Source organism: Cornus florida, unplaced genomic scaffold (assembly GCF_030987335.1).
Source record: "Cornus florida cultivar Cherokee Brave unplaced genomic scaffold, ASM3098733v1 CherokeeBrave_3.0.0_Hap2_Chr02, whole genome shotgun sequence".
NCBI lineage: Eukaryota > Viridiplantae > Streptophyta > Magnoliopsida > Cornales > Cornaceae > Cornus > Cornus florida.
The window spans coordinates 11330843-11348689 of NW_026775572.1; the positions used below are offsets into that span (position 1 = coordinate 11330843).

General features: G+C 40.8%; 1 protein-coding gene across 1 annotated transcript; it reads right to left on the bottom strand.

The window, feature by feature from the left end:
• Positions 1-16657: 16657 nt before the first annotated feature.
• On the bottom strand, positions 16658-17788 carry LOC132285360 (zinc finger protein 10-like). The gene has a single exon (XM_059787543.1). It carries the CDS (start codon positions 17786-17788, stop codon positions 16940-16942), a length of 849 nt encoding a protein of 282 aa, XP_059643526.1. The 3' UTR covers positions 16658-16939.
• Positions 17789-17847: the final 59 nt, after the last annotated feature.

Consider the following 17847-nt stretch of genomic DNA (forward strand, 5'->3'; position numbering starts at 1 on the left):
TCTTAAACCTCACTCTGTTATCCCACAACTACTCTCTGTTTCTCTCTCTGTATCTTTGGTACGTGAATAGTGTTTTTCCAACCCTTGATACAGATTTTAACCGTATCTATATAGGCGTAAACATCATAAACCCTAATCCGTGTTTAATCAGAGACAGAGCCCTAATTCTAAACCTAGTCGGCCCATGAAACTATCTCTGTTACGGCTTACCTATACGTGAAATTCCAACCCCAAAGTTAACAGTAACTTAAAACAGAATTAAAAAAAATAATAATAATTAAATAATTAAATCCACTTAACTAATTAATTCCAATTAAATAACCCAATTAAATAAGTAAAAACACTTAAACAATAAAATGCCAATTAAATAATAAAAGATAACTTAATTCAATTTAAAACACATGACACATAGGTAAACAATTAAATCAAATCAATAAATAAAAATAATTAAACCAAATAATCACACAAAAATACAATAAAAATAATAAATAAATGCCGAGACTATCCTTGTAAAATTAGGGGTATTACATTCTTCTCCCCTAACAAAAGGAATTCCGTCCTCGGAATTCGCCCTTACCTTCTTCCAATATTTCAAGAAACTGCGAGCGAATGACATCCTCCCGTTCCTAAGTGGACTCGGCCTCATTGTGATGACTCCACTGCACACGAACCAAAGGGATAACCTTATTGCGAAGGATTTGATCCCGACGATCGACAATACAACATGGTGGCTCCAAATAAGTTGCATCCGGCTGCAACTCAATCTCCCCAACATCGATATGCTGATACCGATCCTCATCTCGCAGAAATTTCCGTAACATGGACACATGGAATACGTTGTGTACGCGATCCAAATTATCTGGCAGTGCCAACCGATAAGCAACAGCTCCAACTCGATCCGTAATCATGAATGGACCGACAAACTGCGGAGACAACTTCCCTTTCTTCCCAAAGCGCATAACACCTTTCATAGGAGATACTTTGAGAAGAACCTGATCCCCAACCAGAAACTCCAAAGCACAAGTGCGACGATCCGCATAGCTCTTCTGCCTACTTTGAGCAGTACGCATGCAATCTCGAATAAGAGCAATTTTTTCAAAGGTATCCTTGATGAACTCAGGACCTAATAATCGATTCTCTCCAACCTCCATCCAACAAACAGGTGATCGACACGGTCGACCGTATAACGCCTTAAAAGGTGCCATCCCAATAGTCTTCTGGAAACTATTATTATAAACAAACTCCACCAGTGGCAAATATTCCTCCCAGTGGCCCTTGAAATCTAGGACACACGACCGAAGCATATCTTTCATAATCTGATTCACCCTCTCAGTCTGAGGATGATAAGCAGTACTAAGGTGTAACTCCGTACCTAAAGCCTGTTGAAAACTCTTCCAAAATCCAGATACAAAGCTCGAATCCTTGTCCGATATAATAGACAATGGAATGCCATGTAGCTTCACAATCTCTGAAATGTAAAGCCTCGCCAACTGCTCCAAAGTGTAGTCAGTGCAAATAGGCAAGAAATGAGCTGACTTGGTCAACCTATCCACAATGACCCATACGGAATTATGCCCCTTGAAAGAATTTGGCAACCCTTCCACAAAATCCATAGATATGTTCTCCCATTTCCACTCTGGAATTGGTAGTGACTGTAGAACTCCGGGTGGCCTCTGATGATCAATCTTAACCATCTGACAAGTACTACACTGAGAAACAAAAAGAGCAATGTCCCTCTTCATATCTGCCCACCAAAACTGCTACTTCATATCCTAATACATCTTATCGCCTCATAGATGAACAGAGAATTCAGAGTGGTGAGTCTCAGTCATCACATCCTTCCTCAAATTATCAGCAGAAGGTACCACTAACCGTCCCTTGTACCTTAAACCTCCATCAGCCCCAACATAGTAGAATGGAACCTCTCCGGAAGCTATATCTGCGACCTTGTCGACACACTGCTAATCGGTGAGTTGTGCTTGTAAAACCTTGCGAATGATGGAAGGTGTAACCACCATGCAAGCCATAAAAGCATCCGATAACTCATCCACACTCTTCAAAGCATTCCACTCAGTAGTGAATAGAGCAGAAAGACTACCACCAGGTCAGCGACTGAGTGCATCCGCCACCACATTCGCTTTCCCTGGATGGTACTGTATAGAAAAATGATAGTCTTTTACAAACTCCAACCATTTGCACTGTCTCATATTCAGCTCCCGCTGAGTGAACAAGTACTGTAGACTCTTGTGATCACTGAATAATCTGAAGGACTCACCCAACAGATAATGCCTCCAAATACGCAAGGCAAAGACCACTGCTGCCATTTCCAAATCATGTTTGGATAATTAAGCTCATGAGGCTTAAGTTTTCGAGATCCATAAGAAATCGGTCGCTCCTCCTGCATCAATACACATCCAAGACCCTGCATCGAAGCATCCGTGTAAACAAGATACTCTATCCCGCTCTGCGGAATAGCCAGAACCGGTGCAGAAGTCAACTTCCTTTTCAGCTCATCAAAAGCTCGCTGACAGTATTCATCCCACACGAACTGTACACCCTTCTTGGTCAGATGAGTGAGTGGTCCTGCTATCTTGGAGAACCCCTTGATGAATCTCCTGTAATATCCTGCCAGACCGAGAAAACTCCGAATCTCAGTAGGTGACGTAGGCTGTCCCCACTCAACCACCGCTGAAACCTTGACCGGATCCACTGCTATCCCCTTTTCTGACACCACGTGACCCAAAAATTTCACCTCCCGCTGCCAAAATTCACACTTCTCGAACTTGGCATATAACTGATGCTTACGGAGCGTCTGCAAGACTATGCGAAGATGTCTATCATGATCGTCCTCCGACCGAGAATAGATCAAGATGTCATCAATAAAAACAATAACAAACTGATCCAAATAAGCCCGGAAGACTCTATTCATCAAGTCCATGAACACTGCAGGTGCATTAGTTGTCCCAAACGGCATAACGCGAAACTCATAAGAATCATATCTCGTGAGAAACGCTGTCTTAGGAACATCCTGCTCCCTAACCCTCAGCTGATGATACCCAGAACGCAGATCAATCTTGGATAAATATGTGGCTCCCCTTAACTGATCAAACAAGTCATCAATCCTGGGCAAAGGATACTTGTTATGAATCGTAACCTTGTTCAACTCCCTGTAATCTATACACAGACGAAGCGAACCATCCTTCTTCTTTACAAATAGAACCGGTGCTCCCCAAGGTGATGTACTCCTACGAATAAAACCCTGGCTGAGTAACTGCTGAATCTGATCCCTCAGCTTTCTCATCTCTACCGGTGCCATCCTATAGGGTGCCCTAGCAATAGGCGCAGTGCCTGGAGCTAAGTCTATCGCAAAATCAATCTCGCAACTAGGCAACCCTGAAATCTCCTGAAATACATCCGGGAAATCCTGTACAATTGGTATGTTATCCAATGACACAGTAATCCCCTCATCCTTTTTCTCCTCCACATGGAACAAATAGGTGCTACCGTCTCCTTTAGAACGTGGCATAGCTACTACATATATATCCTGACCAGGTATGGTCAAAATAATAAATCTATCAAAACAATTAACTTGGGCATGGTAGTGAGACAACCAATCCATCCCAAGTATCACATCACAAGTGTGCATGTCCAGGACCAGTAGATTGGCTAGAAATCTAGTCTGCCAATATCTAGTGTCACAGGCCCATCACTTTCATGTATAATAGCTGTATCACCCAATGGTGTAGAAATACCCTGAGGTCTAGTGCATACCCTCGTCCTCATCCCAGATAAAGCAACAAAAGTCCTAGCTACAAATGAGTGTGTAGCACAAGTATCAAATAAAACACGTCCATGCAAACCATGAATAGGAAACTTACCCTCAATAGTCTGATGTGCCTGAACATCCTGTGGCATGGGATTATACACCCTGCCATAATGCAACTGCTGTGGTGCCTGTCCCTGAGTCTACGGCGGTGTCGGTAAAGCTAGATGTGTCTGTCCCTGAATCCGCGGAACCTGTGGAGCAGGTAGAGGCACTGGCGCCCTCTGTCCCTGCTGCACACACTGCCTGGTGGTATTGTAATACCCCTGATTTTGTAAGGGTTATAATTGGAATTTTAATATTTATTTTATTATTTTCATTATTTATTTTAATTATTTTTGGTATTTATGTGGCTAGGTGCTTAATTGTTTTATTTTTTGTTTCCATTTGATTTAAATTTAAATTTTGTATTTAATTGTAATGTTAATTAGGGTTTGAGTTTGGTACATCTCACGCCGACTAGAATTAAGTTTTCCATCGTGGATTAGGATTTGGGTTTAGGGTTTCTTGGGGCTTATATATATATACACACAATATAATGGAGAGAGAACAGAGAGGGAACAGAGAGAGATGGTGAGGAAAATAAAGGAGGATACGAGGATTTTGGCCAAGAATTAAGGCTGAACCAAGGAGAGGAGGAAGGGATGCTGCTCATGGGTTGAACCTAGGGCAACAATGGAGTAGATGATAGTCAAGAGGTCACCGGAAAGTCTGGACAGAGGACGACAAGCTACAGTTACAGAGGCAAATTCTATTCTGTCTCTCTCCCTTTGGCTTGTGTTCTATGCATTCATAGCTGTTCTCTAGGATATTAAACGGATCATGCATGCTTAGTATATGATAAATTAATTATCTATAGGGGTTGAAATTAAACTGAAATCATTTTATTTTTAAGTTTGGTTTCACTATTAAATCTGTACGCATGTTAAATCGGTAGCACGTTTAATCTCTGCATTTGTTTGCAACCATTAAATATAAAATAGGGGAGTGCTACTAGGGTTATATAAAACTCATGGGGTCAGTTTTATCCTATTTAATTATGTGTTGCAATTTAATCTGTTTCAGTTTGTGCTTATTGAGTTTCAGTGTTAGTCTTTAAGCATATTCTATTTGGTAAGTGTTCTAAGATTCTTCAATGATGCCCACTAGTGTAATTAATGTTTAAGATGTTACTGGATACTCCTAAAACCCTTAGAATTAGTTTTATAAATCAACTGAATGGTAGAAATATGCCAGAGATGAAGCAGAGGGTCGGTGCCGGAGCAAAAAGGGGAACGGAGCTCTCAAATGAGGTGAGAGCCGGCTCCAGCAAGTTGGGAGCCGGCTCCCCCTTCATTGAGCCGGCTCCAAGAGTATAGGAGCCGGCTCCAAAGTGTTTTGGAGCCTGCTCAACTTGTCTAGAGCCGGCTCCACTTTTCTTTTACGTTCTGTGGTTAGTTTTAAGGCACTGTTTGATATTTTTGGCACTGTTTGAGTTCAAATTAGACTTTCTGAACTGTGTTGAGTTAGGGAAAGGTTTTTAAAAATTAATTCGTGGATTTTTTAAGCCTTAGGTTGCATTAATTTAACTATATGCTAATGTTTTAAACCGTAGGAAAATCTAAGGCAAGTCGCAGGCAGTTTACGGATTTAGCGGATCGAAATGATTTAACTGTGCAAACTGTGTCTAAAAATTAAAAAGAGTTGGAACATGGATTCCAAACATTATACCATGCTATCTTTAATAAATTAAGGTCTTAGTACTCATGAATTTAACCGTAGAAAAGTATATAACAGTACAGGCGGTTAACGGATGGAATGAGCTTAATTGCTTAAATAAGCTTTAGCAATTTAATGAAATATTATTATAATTATAAATCTTAATTTTTTGGTGGCATGCTAGGACCATTTAATTAACAAGTTTGGTCTATGTATAGTTTGGACATTATTGGTTAAGATATTAAATTCTTTTCTGCAATACATGGATGTAAGATTTGAATTACAATTACTGTAATATTAAGCATTACACTGCAATTATTTGGGTTAGGATTTGGATTTAAATTGCTGAACCAGTACTTAGGCTTTATAAATCTAATTCAATGCTTGGCCGGGAATTAATTGAGGAATTGTATTTATGTTTTCTGTCAATTAACGGGATGGATGCTGGATTTTAACTTAATGAGTTACTAAACTTTGTCTCGTTTAATTACATTGTTACATGATCGTGGATTTAATTGCTGAATTATTATATGTTCTGTCAATTACATGGATATGGAGGATTGTATGAACCGGTATGGGACGGTGTCATACTAGGTTTGGACAGCACCAGTTGCTAAAGTCTTACCTATACTAGAATAAAGGTTCGGATGATTAAAACAGAATCCACCCTAAATACTTAAGTCTGTGCAGTTGAATAAGCTGAACGACTTACTGAATTTCTTATGGATGAATGTGAATGGATTTTAAATATATCATTATGTTACCGTGACAAGAGTATTAGTCTTAAAGTCAACGGTTAGGGTGCATGTATCACCTAGAATGGATAGGGGTTTAATTAAAACAATAAATCCTAATTTTATGTCGTGTCATGGCAACGAATCAGTTGAGCGGCACTACATTGGTTTGGATGGGAATTTATATATATAAATTATGGTACCGCAATTTGAACTTGAGTCTCATAGTCGACGGTTAGAGTGCGTATATGCAGTAGGATGCGTAGCTAGCTATGTTGGTTGAGGTATACCCTGTTAGGCTTAGGTAGTCATGCCCACTCAGGTGCGTATTGCATGTTACCTTCTATTCAGGTTGAGACCCTCAGCATAGTTGGTGAGAGTCCTGTAGTGTGGATATATGTTTATCTATTATGGACTATGTAGATATGTTTGAGACGTCTAGGATGTATCTGCATATTGGGTCTCTGTTTGGATTGTAGTTAGGATAGAACTTGTTCGTGGGCCTGACCCACTATTATTTTTCAGGTAACGGACGGTTCCAGGTCTTAGAGCTTGTTCGTACCGAGCAGAAATGACTACTCATTCTACCAACGATGTAGGGGGTTCTTCATGGTTTAGCAGTGGACTTCTTTTTAGTTGTTCGCTTTCCAGTATTGGCTTTTGATTAGGGGTCCACCAGATGGATTCCCGAGTTGTATTATAATTGGAGAAGTTGGATGTAACAGACTAGTTCTTATTTATAAGATTTATTCTGAAGTTTTCAGTAAAGGATTTGTATTTAGTTTCTTTCCAGCGAATTTTATTTACTCATGTTTGTCTTAATTATATTCTGTGTTCGATTATTGCTAATTTGTTTGATATCCTCGGGTAGTCGGGCGTGGGCCTGGCCAACCCGCATCCGGAAATTCGGGGGTATCACAGGTATGACCATACTCTCCACAAGTGTAACAACTACCCTGGAAAGTACCAAATGGCCTCCTCTGTCGGTTAGCCTGTGGCTGACCCTGTCCTACCTGTGGTCCCCCATTCTGTTGCCTCTGAATAGGTGCCACATTCCGGTGAGCATCTGAACTACCCTTGTGCTTCTTCCAAGGCTGTTGTCCTTGGAACTTGCCTTTGTCATTCTGCCGGTGACCATTGCCATTCCCCTTTTCAGCTGACTGATTAGCAGAGTCTTTATCACCCCGCTTCTCACCACGAGCCTGTCTGATGTCTACAGTCAACTGATACTGTTATAGAGCGGCGTCTACCACCTGAGCATAGGTAGTATAAGCTGGACTACCTGTAATAGCTCTCTTGATAGACCACATCAGTCCCTTGACGAAACTGTTACGCTTCTTCTCCTCTGTATCCACCTCCTCCAGTGCAAAGAGAGACAAGTGTATGAATTGCTGCTCATACTCCGCCACTGTCATGTTTCCCTGCTGCAAATTTAGAAACTCGGTCTTCATAGCTGCCCTGATTGCATAGGGAAAATATTTCTCGTCAAAGCGAGCACTGAACTCATCATAAGTCAATGTCATCCTCTCCTCTGGGGTGATAACTGACTCCCACCACTGTAGTGCATCCCTAACTAACTTGAAAGTAGCAAGCATCTGCTTCTGAACCTCCGTGCACTGAACCAAACGAAGATGACGCTCAATGTCCTGTTTCCACTGGTGAGCTGCTCTCGCATTGGTTGAGCCTGAAAACACAGGTGGACTCCCCTTTGTGAAAGAGCTTCTAGCCTTTCCCCAAGAATCCGCCTGAACCACTGGTGCTGGTACAGGTGCCTGCTGAACCTGTGGTTGGCTCCGGAGTGCAGCTGTTACCCCAACCTCTATAGCCCGAGCAACAAGGTCATTGAGGTGTGGAGGAATCTCTGGATCTCTGACCCGACCCTGAGTCTGTTGAACTTCCTCCTGAAACCCTGGCATTTGCTGCTCTTCTTCCATTTGCCGACGTTGTAGACGTTCCTACTGTCTACGTGCCGCTCTCCTCTGTCGACTATTCATGTTATGTCCTCTTCCAGTGTTAACCATGCTGTTAACATAGAAAGACAGACATCAGTACGAGTTTAAACGAACCGTGAAAGAATTCAACGAATCCTAAACATAAGCTCTATATATATATATATAAAATGCTACGCGGAAGTCTTAATACGAAACGTCCTAGAGACACTTGAACCTGGAGTGCTCTGATACCAACTGTGATACCCCTCGGATCCGAGACACGGGTTGATCAGGCCCAGGCCCAAACCCGAGTGAATATCAAACAATTAAAGTATTTTAAAACGAATACAGATGACAAAAAGAACAATAGAGATAGAATAAAACTGAAAGAAACATTAATTATAAAATCCTCCATGTATAACTGAAAATTGAAACTCCAATCCTCCAAAACTTCAAGGTTACAACTTGGGAATCCACTGATGGACCCCTAACCAAAAGTTCAACTGAAACTGAAAACTGAAAATAGATAATGCTAGAAATATCGAGAGAAGTCATACGTAATCAGATGAAGGTGAGACTGTCCTCGACAAACACGATCAAGCTCTAAAGCTGGAACCATCCTGTACCTGAAAAGAATAATGAAGGAGTGGGTCAGACCCACGAGCAAGTTCTAATCTAACTGCAATCCATACAGTGACCCGATACGCAGATACACCGTAGACACCTCACAATATCTATCTAGTCCATACGTATAAATATATCCACACTAAGGGACATTCACTAGTCTATAATAGGGGTCTCAACCTGAATAGAAGGTAACATGCGAATACGCACCCAAAGGTGGGCATGAGTACCTAGACCTAACAGGGTACACCTCAACCTATTATAACCAGCTACGCATCCACTGCATATACGCACCCTAACCAACGAGTCTGAGACTCAAACTCAACTCGTGGTACCATAAACATATATATAAAGTCCGTCCAAATCCAGGGTAAGCAGTTCAACTATTTATTAAACTGACCTATAATCAACCAACTAGTTAGTCACTCAACTTATTCAGTTGATATGACATAACTACCATCCGTTAATCCAGGAAGTCATCCAACTTGGTTACAACTGATCTGACTTAGTCACAATTAGGATTCGATATTTTTCAATCCATTCCATTAATCCAATAGGTTAGGTTTATGCGTTTTGAGCTAAACCGTCCCTAGTATGTCACCGTCCCATACCGGTACATACAATCCTCCATATTCAGGTAAATTACAACATATATAACAGTTTAATAATTTACAGACCCAAAAACCACCATCCAAACAATTGCAGAAAAATATTTAAAGCTTTAGCAATTTAAATCTAAGCATTTAACCATATAGTTGCAGGAGACGATTTAACAAATCAACAACTAACAACCAGAGCATGTATAAACCAAATTTAATATGTCAGGGACTCCATCATGCATGTGAATAGGTTAAATAATCCTATTATTATCCAATAAATTGCTAAAACAATTTCAGAAGATTGTTTAATAGTTCGGCAATTTAAATCCAAGCATTAACCATATAGTTGTAGGAAACGATTTAATAATTCAGCAACTAGCCTCCTAAGCATGCATAGATCAAAATTAATAATTAAATGACCTTATCATGCACTTGAATGCATTCTAAAACAAGTTTAATAAACACATTATATTCCAGCTGTAGCAATCTATCTGTTTGAAGTTCCCAGCTACGAACAATGAGGCCGAGTACGAGGCATTACTTGCTGGTTTTCGGTTGGCTAGCAGTCTTCAGGTATGTTGCTTAAAGGTTTTTAGTGACTCACAGCTTGTTATAAATCAAGTGACAGGTCAGTACCATCCCAAAGAGGAAAGAATGAAAGCATATAAAGAAGCCGTAGAGAACGTTGCACGGGGATTCGATCAGATCGAATTCTATCAGGTACCTCGTGTTGAGAATGCCGAAGCAGATCAATTAGCCATATCAGCGTCATCTTCAAATGAGGATCTGATTCGGATTGTGCCAATTGACGTTCTGGACGAGCCCAGCATTAATCCTCCGCAGGAAGTAATGGTAGTTCTAATTATTCCTCGAGAACCATGCTGGATTGATCCATCGGAAGCTTACCTCAAGCATGGGGTTCTTTTAGACCAGAAGTCCGAAGCACAGAAGCTTCGTATCACCGCAGCTAAATATGCCATCATTAACAATCAGTTATACCGAAAGTCATTTTCAGGTCCTTACCTAAAATGTTTAAGCCCTACTGAGGCTCTTGTGGCGTTGAGACAAATCCATGACGGAGATTGTGGTAACCATTCCGGGGGCAGATCCCTCGCGCATAAAGTCCTGACTCAAGGTTACTTCTGGCCGTACTTATCCCGGAATGCAGAAGAGTATACACGAAGGTAAGACAAATGTCAACGTCATAGTCCTATAAAGCATCAGCCTGCCGAAGATTTGCACGCAATGGCGAATCCATAGCCATTCGCACAATGGGGGATTGATATGGTGGGCCCATTACCCAAGACTGTGGAACAAAAGGAGTACGTGCTACTGGCTACAGATTATTTCACTAAATGGGTAGAAGCCGAGGCCTATTCAAGTGTGACCCATAAGCAGGTAAAAAGTTTCCTTTGGAATAACATCATTTGCCAGTTTGGGGTCCCAAAAGTCATTATGATGGATAATGGTAAGAACCTCGATAATAGAAGTACAAGAAAATTCTTTGCTGAGCATGGAATTGTACAAAAGTTAACTGCGGTTAGTCATCCACAAGGGAATGGATAGGCTGAAATAACTAATCGGACAATTTTCAGTTGTTTAAAGAAGAAATTGGAGAAACTCAAAACGAAATGGTGCGAGAATCCCCCTCAGGTGCTTTGGGCGTACCGAACCACACCGCGGCGGCCTACGGGAGAGAGTCCCTTTGCCATGGCTTATGGATCTGAAGCTGTGATCCCAACCGAAGCGGCAGTTCCGACCCTTCGAACATTCTTATTGCTTGAAGGAAACAATAGTCAGCAGCTCGAACATAGTCTCGATCTCCTAGATGAAAAAGGGATGCTGCAACAATTAGGCTTGCTTCATATCAGCAACAGCTGCGCAACAGTTATAACAAACGCGTTAGATTCAGGAGCTTTGTGGTAGGCGATTGGGTTTTGAAGCAAGAAATAGCTCACGTAAAGAAACTAGAACCTAATTGGACCAGACCCTACAGGGTTACCGAAGTAGTGGGGAAAGGAGCATATCGTTTGGCCGAAGCTGACGGGCGTCCCATTGCGCGTCCTTGGAATGCAATACACCTTAAAAGGTATTTCCATTAGATAAGTTTGTCAATTTTGCTACAAATTCTTCACAAATAAGGCTGAGTATGTCCACAGTCAGCCAAACTTTTCTTTATTTTGCTTCTATCATATTCAGTACAATTCTACTCTATTTATTTCTTTCCATAAAAATGGGGGCCATACTACTCTATGATTTTGCAACTTTTATGCATGCGTCGCATTATGCAATTTTTATGCAGAGATATTTTCATACTACTCTATGATTATGCAATTTTTATGCATGCCAAGTCGCACTATGCAATTTTTATGCAAAGCAATGTTAGAAGCAAGCTGTTAAAAAAGCATTCGTCACGATGATTTTTAAGAAGAAAAAAAAAAAAACATGAGTTATGGCCTATGTTTAAAACTTTCTATCCCACATCGACAAAAAAGTATGTGCTACATTCTGTTATATATGGGAATATTCAAATAGTTAATTGCGGTGTAAGGAAGGCCCACTGGTATTTAAGGCTGTCAAGCTCAATACCAGAGGCATTCCTTACACCGACCTTTTTGACAAAATTTAGTCTATGTCCCACATCGGATGAAATAGAAAAGAAATGCGATTAATATATGCGTAGTCCACTACATTTGGTTGTTAAGAAAGGAGTATCAATGGAGGAGGAAAGTCTCCAAAGTCAACAAATAGGAAACTTCACAGCCACTGTTACTTGCTTTCTTGGCCTCTTATCATTTTTGAATCCTCGGCCTCATGATAAGTTGTTTGAGAAAAAATATAAACCAACTTCCCCTCAGGCTCAGCGCCGGGGAATAATTTATTCGCCTCGGACCCTAAGCGTCCGGCTCGGCAAACCTCCCCTCAGGCTCAGCACCGAGGAGTAATTCATTCGCCTCGGACCCTAAGTGTCCGCCTCGGCAAACCAACCTCCCCTCGGGCTCAGCGCCGGGGAGTAATTTATTCGCCTCGGACCCTAAGTATCTGGCTCAGCAAACCTAACTCTTACGCTCATATTCACTGATTCTAAGTTCGGTAATATAAGCCACAAGATTATCCCACATTGAAAAACTACAAGAAGAAACAAGTATAAATATACTTGTTTCACACAAATCCATTTCAAGAAAGGTTCTCTTAACGGTTAAATTACCAAAGGAAAAAACAATCCTCTATTATCAGATAAACCATTAGAGGAGATCTCTTCTTCACATCTTATTTATTTTGCTTCGGAATGGAACAAATAAGGAACTCTCAGGCAGGGTACTTTCCTTAGAAATAATCTCATCTGACAAAGTGTGTGCAATATTAAAAGCATACAAGCATACTCAGTCGAAGCAGAATAAAAATGACACAGCTTAAAGAAACATCGATATATCATTCATTCCCAATGTTATTTCATTACAGGAAAAAAAAATAAAATAAAATAAAATAAAAAATAAAATAAAATTATTATTACTCGATCCTACTTCCTCTTCGGATCAAACGGGGTAGATTCAAAAGCATCTACCACAGCTGGATTTGCAGGTGGAGGATTTGATGGGCCAGTTGCAAGAGTAGAGACACTTGGAGCTGAAGGGACCTCAGGATGAGCTTTCACCATCTCGGCAAAAAGAACTTCAGCTTCCTGAGCTTTTGGACCCTCATCATAAAGGAACGACACTCCCATTTGGGCATCAAAAGCCTCGGGATCTATTGTCTTTTCCCCTGAACCCTGATTGAAGCCGGACCTGAATGCCTTGGCGCTAGATAAGCGCACCAAACTGGTGTAATAACCCTGCATTTGCCTCCCTGCAATGATGCAGGTGCTAAGGGCATCATTCAAACGCTGGACTTCAGCCTCCAGCGACTCAACTTTAGCATCAGAGGCAGTCAAACGCTTCTTGTAAACATCCCGAGCCTCGTATGCAATTTGTGCATTGGCAATGGCATGGGATGCTTTCTTCTCAGAATTACTGAGGTCCTTCTCCAGCTTCTTAAGGGAAAGAGACTGAGCCTCAGCAGTAGCACAGAGGGCCATAGTATGATACAAGCCCTGTATTTTGAGATAATAACAATGTAAGAAAGTGTGTAAGGCAATTATGACAATGGAAATGAAAGACGAGGCAAACCTCTATGGCTCGAATAGGGGTAGATGGGAGTAGCTGTTCCAGCCCCATTCTGCCGATAATTTCTTCATCTTTGGGGAGCCACATTCTCCGAGCAACGGCCAGTGCTGCAGATGGGTTAGTGATCATAGAATCACCAACATGGAGGATGGATTTGTCAGCCCTCGAGAAGGAAGGAGTCCAAGGTGCTCCAGCCTCGGCAAGGACGTAAGCGTTGACCTCATCCTCAGGGTTAACCTCTTCGGTTTTCTTCCCTTTGCTTTTTAGGTTGGAAGCACCCTTGGTTTTCGTGGTTGAAAAGGAGTTCAGCCTTGCCCTTTTGTTCAAAGGGACTTCATCAATCTCCTTTTCCTGCTCATTTGTGCGCAGTATAGTCAACGGAGCATTCTCTGCAACTTTCCTCTTCAAGGCTTCAGGCCTCTGTTTTTCTTCCTCAGTCATGGGGAAGCTGTCAAAAGATGGAAGTGAGAGGTCCATGAGATCAGCGGCTACAGCTCTGGAAGCAACTGCTTTAAGACTCGCAGAAGTGAGTAAGCTCTCGATCGAGGGAGGGTTGCTCCAGACCCGTTTTTCCAGGAAGGAAAGCCTCTTCTTAGCAGCCGAAGAAGGAAATGTTGCTTAAAAAATACTAAGAAACTCGTAAATATATCGAAATAGTAAGACTCGACATGGGAAATAGCCCGAGCACTCTTCATGAAGAAAAAGGGGATGTTCTATACCTAATTTTCTGAACTTGCGAGGGATTGGGAGTTTGCTCGATTGGGGCACAGCCCATTTCCCTTTAACAACTATCATCCTCTTTTTCCAATTCTTCTCAGAAGTAGGAAGGTCTGTGCATATCCTCTGGTGCAAGGGGGAAGTGAAAAAGAAACGACAAGGTTCGGTTCCATGCTTAGAAATAGAATAAGTAATCAGCAAGTCAGGTCAAGACTCTCCTGCTATCGGCGAATGAGGAGTGCTGAGATTACTCGAAGGAAGTTAGGGTTTACTTGCAGGGGTGCAATCCCTAATTTGTTGAAGACTAAATGATAGAAGGGATGAAGGGGGAACCTAAGAGCATTGAGATGCCCAACAGAGATGAGCAACTCGTCTTCTCCGACGCCCTCGCCGGCGCAAAAATCAGCTCCTTTGGGGTACTCTGCGATTTCTATCCCCTCGAGAATCTCAAATTCTTCCATTACGGATTCAATGGAGAACGGGATGCGACGAATAGATAGAATTGCACTCCTCTCTTCCTTAGTGAGGATATTGTCCTACCCGGAAGTAGAGGTTTCAGCCTGGATCGGAGAAACATCTGGCTGATTAGCCGAGTCACTTACGGGTTCAGGAAAGTTCGAAACCCTAGGTGGGGGAACCCTAATGAGATTAGGGGAAGACAAGGGAGTGGACTCAGAATCTATGATATCTATACGTTCAGGAGTAGTCGAAGTACTCATAATGCAAGATCGAAGAGAAAAAGATGGAGAACTAACCTGATAAGACGATGGAGTGAAGAATGCAAGACACGTAGTGAGAGCAAAAGTAACCCTTATAGAATCTCTTAAGGCAGAATGGCAATGGGCAATCTTCGAAACGTCTTTTGGTAAAAAAAGACAACCGTGCAACTTCAATTCCCTTTTTAATAGGAGCCGCAATCCAATTAAAGAGGGAATTGGGGGCAAAGTGTGGAGGGAAAACTCTCCCTCCAATAAGAGCAATCCACATCATCATAAATATAACTTTATCTTCAATAAAGGTCAAAGCCCATTTCGTCAGAAGCCCAAGTTGAGTTGGTCATTAGCCCAAAAGTACCGCTATCTAACTACGGGCTTTACTAAAGCTCGAATCAAGACGCCAGCAGTCATGTGTACCAAGTTAGATGCAGCCCAAATCCATTTAAAGAAGGAACCGGTCCTACAAGGAAAAGGATTCATCAAAGGAATAAGTTCTGTGTAAGGAAAATCCGGAAAGGGAAGAATTATAAAGAGAAAAGAATTTTATTTGTTAAGAAATTGATATATGGAAAGAATTAGAGGACAAGCAACGCGAGTCCTACCATAATTCTTCTAACTTTTGTATATAAATAGAGACTCAGACCTCCAATAAAGAGATCCAAGCAATTTTACGCTTCTTTAGATACTGTTCTTATTTATTTTTACTGTTCTTGGGGGTGTTGTATTATTTTTCTCAATTGTTATTGGTTGAGTAGAATTTTGCACTTACATATAGATTCTCGCTCAAGGAGGATCCTTTTCTCTGATTAATTAACTATACATAGAGAAGAAGAAACAAAGGATGAGTAGTAAGCATCTTTGGTTCAGAATGTTATAATATTCTCTTTGTGATTAAAAAGGGCATTATGTGACCTAAATGAATTGATTCCATGGAGTTGGTTGAAATTTTGGAGGGACTTAGCAGCAGAGAGAAAAAAGTAATACAGGAAACACAATGTGGATTTATGTGGAGATACTGTAGGTGCAACAGATCTGATGTTGATGACGATGATAATAATACAAGAGAAAAGAGAATCGATGCTGTGGTGTATCTGACTTGTGTGTTTCTTGAAATTCCAACTGTGTGTGTGTTTTGTGGATTAGTTTAATTGTTTTCTGATGGAATGTCAGTGAGGTATTGAGTAGGAACAAGAGCTCACTATATATCATGCATTATTACTTTTTTCTTCAACCAAGACCAAGTTCAAATTAAGCTAGCCATCAAAATAAACTCTTTAACAATATGGACGACTGAAAATCCTCTCTCTCTCTTCTTAACCTAAATTTCTATGCAATTTAAAGATCGAGTAATAATTGTCTGATTTCTCTCTCAGAAATTAAACAAATATTAAGATCTTCTGCTTCATTATCTGGTTCAATAGTGAAACCCTAATTCTAAACCTAAACTTACATTTTTTTTTTTTTTTTTGAATGTTTACCTAAACTTGCATTATTTCTACGTAGTCGAAATAAATTACTTTTTCATAATGGGCAATAAGAATACAAGAGAAGTCATAGAGGCATAGAGATTATCATTCTAAATTCAGAATTTTCCAATATTGGCAATTAAAATGAGTCATGAATACAAATAGATTCAACTACCATCCACTATATAATTAGAATCAAGCTAGAGCTATTCATAAAGGCATCATCGATCATTCTCATATGTATGAGATAAACATTTTAAGTTTATCCGCGATTTTCACATGGTAATTGTTACTGCAAATTAGTAAATTTAAAATAAATAAAAAAAAGACTTTTCCTACACCAGAGAGAATAAATGGGAAAAAGGAAGGAAACAAAAAAAGAAAAAGAGCAAGGCAGAAAACAAACAACAGACATGAACAGAAGAAACAACTAACATGTTCATCAAAGCACATGCTTTTTGATCATTTCTACTTCAGCTTAGGCCGGTCTCCAAGCCTTAGTTCAAGATCTAAATCCTGATCTATTGAGCTAAGGCTAAATTCAAGTACCTCTGATTTGATCAGATGTTGTCTATCAACTGAACCTGGTTTCACAAATAAAGGCAATGGTATAGGATCAGTTCTTCGTCTCTTACTACTCGTGGCCTCATATTTAGCACCAGATACAGTTGGGACAGTTCTGCAAACAACCAAATTCAAGCTCGACAAGTTGGCTTTGACATAATCCCCTCTGGCCCTAAGTCCTGATTGATCTTGCTTTGAATTTCTGTCTCCAACTTCTCGATCAGAGATTTGAAAGTATCTTTTGGCAATCAACTTTGACCATGATGGAGGGATTAATGATAAGGAGGTCCCCTTGTGGTTTTCTTGGAGAGGAGCTGAAACCCTAGAAGGTGAAGAAGTTGATGCAAGAACACCTTGATCAGAACTAGGGTTAGGGTTAGGGTTACAACCCAGGGATGGGTATTGGACATCCAAAGAGCTATATTGAAGATTAATATGATGATTTTGGTGGTGATGAAGATGAGGAATTTCATTAATCTGGGGATTTGGAGACTGCTTGAGTCTAGCTCTATCCCTCCTGTGGACATTCATGTGACCCCCTAGAGCTTGGGCCGACCTGAATTCTCTTCCACAAAAACTACAAGTGTAAGATCTGGGAGGCCATATACACCCTCCAAGAGCTCCAGCTGCATCTTCTGCAAAAGCTTGTTCTTCCCATGAATCACCATACGATGGATTAATGCTTGACGATTGAATATGAGATGTCAAAATATGTTTTCGCTTCGTGTGCATCCAATACAAAGCTTGCTCCATCGCGATGGATAGTACAACCTGAAATGGACAGTACTACTGTCTTTGATTTAATTGTTGTA